This window comes from Camellia sinensis, chromosome 13, assembly GCF_055761805.1.
Source record: "Camellia sinensis isolate YWXY chromosome 13, ASM5576180v1, whole genome shotgun sequence".
Taxonomy (NCBI): domain Eukaryota; kingdom Viridiplantae; phylum Streptophyta; class Magnoliopsida; order Ericales; family Theaceae; genus Camellia; species Camellia sinensis.
In genome coordinates this window covers 71,777,512-71,784,914 of record NC_138973.1, presented here as the reverse complement: position 1 = coordinate 71,784,914, position 7,403 = coordinate 71,777,512, and the positions used below count along the sequence as shown (strand labels likewise).

The 7,403-nt window shown below is 35.0% G+C and overlaps 1 protein-coding gene and 1 long non-coding RNA gene across 3 annotated transcripts; both read left to right on the top strand.

Moving 5' to 3' along the window:
- The first annotated feature begins 4,003 nt into the window (after positions 1–4,003).
- LOC145806212 (uncharacterized) lies at positions 4,004–6,290 on the top strand. 2 transcript variants are annotated; one of them, XM_082902500.1, is made up of 2 exons: positions 4,004–5,857; positions 5,945–6,290. In XM_082902500.1, the coding sequence occupies exon 1, from the start codon at positions 4,020–4,022 to the stop codon at positions 5,454–5,456; it is 1,437 nt and encodes a 478-aa protein (XP_082758626.1). In that variant the 5' UTR covers positions 4,004–4,019; the 3' UTR covers positions 5,457–5,857; positions 5,945–6,290. The 2 variants fall into 2 exon arrangements, with proteins under 2 accessions (XP_082758626.1, XP_082758625.1); XM_082902499.1 differs by having other exon boundaries at positions 4,004–5,829; positions 5,945–6,286.
- Positions 6,291–6,312: 22 nt separating this feature from the next.
- On the top strand, positions 6,313–6,791 carry LOC145806211 (uncharacterized). The gene is made up of 2 exons (XR_014349022.1): positions 6,313–6,349; positions 6,437–6,791. It is a non-coding gene; the product is annotated as an uncharacterized LOC145806211 (long non-coding RNA).
- The last annotated feature ends 612 nt before the right edge of the window (positions 6,792–7,403 follow it).

Genomic DNA, 7,403 nt, shown 5'->3' with positions numbered 1-7,403 from the left:
ATTAACCCTAGGTAGCAATAGTGATGCCCAAAAAATAAGATCTGACCACGTAGTGAATAAATAGCTTCTCAACCATGCCGAGCAGGGTGTACATTGAATTGTTGTGAAATTTGAGATTAAAAAAAAAAAAAAATTCCTTCTACCTTCACTCACTTTTCCCCCTCATATCAATTCACAAATGATAGCAGAATCACAAACAAAAACAAAACCAAACACAATCTATTTCATTAATTCATTAACCGTTTACAAAACATGTGCATTCCAAAACCAAATGTACAAGCATGCAACAATCACTTAAGCATTAAAGTAATGCTAAAATCAGTACCCACTATGCTTGTCATCAAAAATAATTTTATAGCTTCTTAGTTTGCCTCAAGCTGCTCCATGTTGGTTTGCAAGCACTCACCACGCAAAGTAGTTGCACACGTCATTTGCACACTAAAGCCTCCCTGGATTTTTCTTTGAATATGATATCTTAATATATGCTTTTTGTTTGCTTTTTTTTTTTTTTTTTGCAACTTCGATTTTGGAAAAGGAGACCCCATAACAAAGTATATCACTATAAAATAATACATATTTAACATATCACTAATTTTCACAAATCCTAAAGACCCCAAAAATATACATGTGCATAAATGTAATCAGAATTTAAAATATATTAACCAAACACATCTACTTCCTAAGTAATACTATTCTAGGGGTGAAAATAGTCACTAAAGTTTATGAAATACACCATCACAAGAGCTATTTAGCATTCATCACAATATGATCCTAACTTCACATGTATCCAATTAGTTAAAAAAAAAAAAAAATTCATTGAAGCATTTTACCAAACACTTGCAATGCAAAAAATCATTCACATGTGTTTGGGTAAACAAAGAAGAAATATGTTTTCCCCAAAAACCTTAATCAAACCAACACAAAACCTTAATTAAAACAAATGTATGATTATTTATTCCATAAAAAATAATAAATAGATTCTGTCCTTTTCTTTCTTTGTCAATGAAGGGGATTTAGGGATTTAGGGTCGCAAAACAAAACTCATCAGATGATGGATACAAAGGGCCATCGCCGGAGAGCCATCGTCGGGATTCGTTGATGGAAAGGGAACCCAAATCTGATGGGTCTATACACAGAGAGTGAGAAAGAGAGAAGTCAGGAGGAGTGAGAAACGGAGGCTCCCTCAAACGACATTTTTTTTTTTTTTTTTCTGTCAAGGAGATATGCATGACGTGTTTTATTCTGGAATGGTTGGATCTGTTAGATGCCACGTGTCTTAATCTTATATAAAGTGCAGGAAAAAACTGGAGGCAAGAGTGTAGGGGCAAGAATCCGGATCCTCCGTCGCCCTTTCCTACGGCGCGTCCCTGTCGCCCTCCAAAACGACGTCGTTTTGGAGGGTTTTTTTTTTTTTTTTTCACTGATAACTCTCTCTCTCAGTCGGTTCTCAGTGCCCAAGTCATGAGAGGGGGCTCAGAAGGTGTAGGGAAAGGGGAGATGCAATCTATCTTCGTTGTGATAGAGAGAGTGAGAGTTTAGAGAGAGAGAGAGATGGCGGAGGAGCAGCCAATAGTCGCCGGAAGGCGGAGGAGCAGAGGAGCCGAAGCGGGGCGAAGTTCGTAAATTTGGGTTTGATCCTGATGTTGCGAAGATGAGGATGGAGGGGGGGACCAAAATGAAGATGAAGAAAACCCAGATTTCTGTTCTGTTTCTGCTCCCTTCTGGTTTTCTTGCTCGGATCAAACCCAGATTCATTGCTGCAGAGAGAGAGAGAGAGATAACTCTTTCTTTTCTTTTTCCTCTTCTTCTTTCTTATTCTTCTTATTCTTCCTAGATCTGTAAACTTCAAGTGTAGAATTGTTTTTTTTTTTTTAAATGTGATATATATATATATATATATAAATGTTGACCAGACCAGCATTCTTCGTCCCTCTTCTGATATCATTTCTTGGGAGTAATTTCAATTTTTGAAAATTTTCACAGACAAATTTAGATGTATTTAAACATTAAAAATATTTGTAAAGAAATTTGGAATCTTTTTTTTACCAAAACAATAGAAATCTGAAATAATTTTTGAGTTTGAAAACAAAACAAAGATTCCATAAAATTCCAACACTTGAAACCATGTCTAACCCAAAACCTTGATCTACAACCCCAAAACCGCCAAATCTTTCAGAATATATATATATATATATATATAAGAAATCTGTGTACATTGGGTAATCTTTCTGAAGTTAGATTTGTAAGAAAAACCAGATTTGATTTTACAGCTATGGTAATTTTTTTCAACACAGCTATGGTAATCTTTCTGAATTAGATTTGTAGATATGTTTTTTTTTTTTTTTTTTTGTTGATGTTAACCCTGCAGCTCAGCTCCTTCTTCCTTATTGATGTTGATCAACAAAATCTTGATTGGTTTGAAATGGATTTGAAATGGATTTTGTTGATCAACAAAATCTTGTTTTTCTTAATCTTTTTTTGGTCCCAGGCCGGAAGAGGGATGCGCCGCAGTGAGAGAGAGAGAGAGTTATCAGTGAGAGAGAAAGAAGAAGAAGGGAAAAAAAAAAACCCTCCAAAACGACGTCGTTTTGGAGGGCGACAGGGACGCCCCGCAGGAAAGGGCGACGGAGGATCCGGATTCGGCGAAGGCTGATCGCAGTTTAGCATTATAAAAAAAAGAAAAAATAATGTTATATGTACTAATTAGTATACTAATAGATGGTGTGACATAATTTTAAACGTTTTAAGTATTTATAATTTGTATAATAGGTAGGGTCAGTAGTAATAGTATAATAATAATTAATAGACTAATATATATATTAATTAATACATATAGTATCACCTTAAAAAAAAAAAAAAAAAAATCTCCCAACGAGCACACCTACATTGCCGCCTCTTGGTGGAGTATTTGCCAATAAAGTAAATAAATAATTGGAAAGTTCTGTGATACACGTTCTCTTTTAGGGCAAGGTTGTTAAAATCGCGATCTAGATCGTATCCTACGATCCATTTTTAGAGAATCGATCCAAATCGCATGCTGAATCGTATTTTGCTCAGGATCAGAACAGGATCGTTAAGATCGTTAATGGGATCGTAGGATCGTATTTGGATCGCGATCCTATACGATCCTACTTTTGGCCTTTTTCTGATATTTTTATTACAGGTTTGATGCACCTTCTCTCTGTTCTAAACACTTACGACATAAGATTAGGGCAAAATATTGGAGGAAAATCGCTGAGCAGCCTCCATCCAGCCTCCATCCAGATTCCAGCTCCAGGTATGCTTCGTCTGCTTCGTCTTTTCTTCTTCTTCTTCTTCTTCTTCTTCTTCTTCTTCTTCTTCTCTGTTCGACTCATTCTTCTCTTCTTTTCTGTGCTTCGAGTCCTTCTCTTCTCCTCTGTTCGACTCCTTCTTCTCCTCTGTTTGTCTTCTTCGACTCCTTTTCTTCTTCTCCTCCATCTTCTTTTTCCTCTGCTACTGCCTTTTTTTCCCCTCTTCTTCCATTTTTCTGTCTTTCATTCTCATTTTTTTCCCCATTTTCCACTTCGTCTTCCATTTTTCCCCTTCTTCCATTTTTCCATTTTCCTGTCAACCTAATTAAATTAATTTTTAACTTGTAATTTATTTTGCAGATAGCACCAAGGAAAAGTGTGCAAATACCAGTGTACCACCAAGGAAAAATGCAGCTTCATTTCATACAGGTTTGTTCTCAATTAATTTGTAATTGTAATTTGTAACATGACTTTAGATTACGTAGTGTTCATGTTGGTAACAGTTGATTGATTCAATGTTTGTAATTTGTAATTTGTAAATTAACTTCTAAATTCTAATTTATCCTTATCTATAATTTCAATGAGGCCTTTGTAGGGCATCATGGTATTACTATTGTAATCAATTTATTTTTGACTGTAACTTGACTTTTGTCTCTCTGATATTTCACAACTATCAAATTGTAAATTGTAGTCAATTGATTCAGTGATATTCAATATATGATTGTAGGTTTGTCAATTGAGTTAACAATGTCTGCCTCTGGTTCTGGAAGAGGGAGGAAGAGGAAAAATGTTGCGGGTAACCGAACGAATCCTGGTTGGGAACATGGAATTGAAATAGATGCTGCAACCAAAAAGGTACAATGCAAGTATTGTAATGTGACTCGATCGGGAGGTATATATAGATTAAAACATCATTTAGCTTGTACTCATCAAAATGTTGAGCCATGTCCTCAAGTCCCAGAAGATGTTAGAGGAAAGTTCATGAGTCTTTTAAGAACTCAAACATTAGAGTCTCAAAATAAAAAAAGAAAGATGTTTGATGTTGGTGATGATTCTGAAGAGGAGGTGGAACTATTAGCATATCATCATCAAAACAAACAAAAACGGGTGGGTGCCATAGATAAATTTGTGATGAAGAAATCTGGACGTCAAAATCAAAAAACTCTCAATCAAATGTTTAAGAAAGAAGAGAGAGATGATGTTTGTCAAACCATAGCTCGTTTTTTTTACACTAGTGCAATTCCTTTTAATTGTGTGAACAACCCTATATTTCCACTCATGGTTAAGAAGATTGGGGATTATGGAAAAGGACTTGTGCCACCATCTTACCATGAAATTAGGGTGACATTTTTAAAAAATGAAGTGCATGAGACACTACAATTGGTTGATGAGTTTAAGGAACAATGGAAGAAGACCGGATGTACAATTATGTCGGATGGATGGTCAGATAGAAAGAGAAGATCCATATGTAATTTTCTTGTGAATAGCCCTAATGGAACTTTTTTCTTGTCATCACTAGATACATCTGACATTTCAAAAACGGGTGAAAAGGTTTTTGAGATGTTAGATGAGGTTGTTGAGAAGGTTGGAGAAGAAAATGTTGTACAAGTTGTAACTGACAATGCTTCTAATTATAAATTGGCGGGACAAATGTTAATGGATAAAAGAAAGGGCTTGTTTTTGACTCCTTGTGCTGCCCATTGCATAGATTTGATGTTAGAAGATTTTGAGAAGGAAATACAAGTTCATCGTGTTACAATTGGTAAAGGAAAAAAGATTGTGGCATACATTTATTCAAGAACCAATCTTATTCATTGGATGAAGGAGTTTACCAAAGACATTGAACTTATAAGGCCTGCGGTAACTCGGTTTGCTACCTCTTACTTGACATTGAGACGTCTTCATGAGCAAAAAGGTGCATTGTTCTCTCTATTTACATCAAACAAGTGGAGGAATAGTAGATTTGCGAAGTCTGAAAAGGGGAAAAAAATTGAAAATATTGTTTTGGACAATCGATATTTTTGGAAGGGTGTTTCTACCTGCTTGAAGGCTGCAGTACCTCTCATTAAGGTACTTAGATTGGTGGATTCGGATGAGCATCCGGCAATGGGATTCATTTATGAAGCAATGGATCGTGCGAAAGAGGAAATTCAAAAGAATTTCAATAATGTCCTAAGATGGTAAACTTTTTATTTAGTGTTGGCTATTTATTTACTCTTTAATACTATTTCCATAAACTATTTATTTATTCATTAATAATATTTATTAAATTGTGTCAGCTATGATCCTGTATGGGCCATCATTGATAGAAGATGAGAAACCCAACTCCATCACCCATTGCATGCTGCAGCATACTTATTGAACCCTCAGCTTCATTATAGTCCCAATTTTCAAGCTGATGCAGAGATTAAAATTGGGTTGTACAAATGTCTTGAAAAAATGGTCCCTGACACTAATGAGAGGGTGAAGATAGATTTGCAAATTGATGCATTCAAGAATGCAAGAGGACTCTTTGGTATACAAAATGCAATCTTGACTAGAAAAAAGAAATCTCCAGGTTATTTATTTTTACCCTAAGTTGATTTGTAAGTTGTATCTATCAATCTTATGTTATGATTATTTGTTTTGAAGAACTTTAAATTTTGAACTACTTAATTAAAATTTCGATGTAGGGGATTGGTGGGACTCTTTTGGTGATGAATGTCCCGAGTTGAAGAGGTTTGCAATCAGGGTATTAAGTCTAACATGCAGTTCATCGGGGTGTGAGCGCAATTGGAGTGCTTTTGAGATGGTACACTCAAAGCGGATGAATCGTTTACACCAAAAGAGAATGAATGACTTGGTCTTTGTGATGTACAATTTGAAACTGAGACAAAGGCACAAGAATAGACAATCAATCATGAATCCATTATGTTTGGATGATGTTCTATCAGACGATGAGTGGATAACAGAGAAAGAGAATCCGACTCTTCCAAGAGAAGGAAATTGGTTGCATGTGCTTGATAGGAATGCTCGACATGGATGCCATTCAGAAGATGAAGAAGTAGATGCTCTTGCAAGGGATTTGGAACAAGCATGTAAGTCTAAGTACATGATACATCTTTTAATTTTAATTAGAAGTTGCAATTTGGATTTAATTTGGATTTTTTTTTTCTTCAACTTAGGCCGTGACCATATTGGAGAAAATGTCGATGAAATTCATGAAGTAAGTGATGATGATGATATGGATGACAACATGAATGCTCCAAGGGATTTTGATGATGACTTTGATGATGCTACTATTGGTGATGATGACATTGAGGAGTTGGGTGACACTGTGGGTGATGATGAAGATGAGGGAGACAATGAGATCAACAATGTTGTTGATTGTGGCAATGATGATTTCGGCGATGAAGATGATGACTTGTTTTAGCCTCTTGTTTATTTATTCTTCTCTTATTTTAGTTTGTTTTGTTAAGGATATCAATGTTGTGCAAGTGTTAACTTGAAGACTTGAAGTTGAATTGCTATTTTCTTTTAGTATGTTCTTTTGTTAAGATTTGAGGAAAATGTTTGAATGACAACTTCAATTGCCACCTTTTTTTATTATGTTTTCTTTGTTTAAAAAAATGTGCAAAATGTATATTTGAATTGATTATTGTTAGTGCACAAGTGAGAATGCGAGGATTTGAACCTCGATCTGCTCATAAGTATGAGAGCTCTACCATTTGAGCTACATTCTCAAGTTTTTTTGGGTCATTTTATATGTATTTTGATAGTATTAGTTAGACATATAAGAATTATTGCATTTTTTCATCGTTTTAGTAGGATCTTACGATCCCCGATCCGATCCTCCAGACCCCCAAAACGATCCTATGTAGGATCCCGATCTTAACAACCTTGTTTTAGGGTATATCATTTGTGATGTTTGTATTTTTTTAATTACGATTTATTATGGTGGCAGTAGATTTTATTATAATTTGGTTATTTATATTATAATATTTGTTATGATTTATTGTGATGTTAGTTATGTCATTATTATTATGATAAAAAAAGTCTTTGATTATAACTGTGGGGAGGTGAATTTGAGATACTCCTTCTGCCAAACAAGTCCTTGAGAACTCCTTTTAATGTTACCTGAAACAGAAGAAC

Coding starts and splice junctions, on each gene's coding strand:
- LOC145806212 (XM_082902500.1), top strand. CDS start 4,020: ATGTCTGCCTCTGGTTCTGGAAGAGGGAGGAAGAGGAAAAATGTTGCG.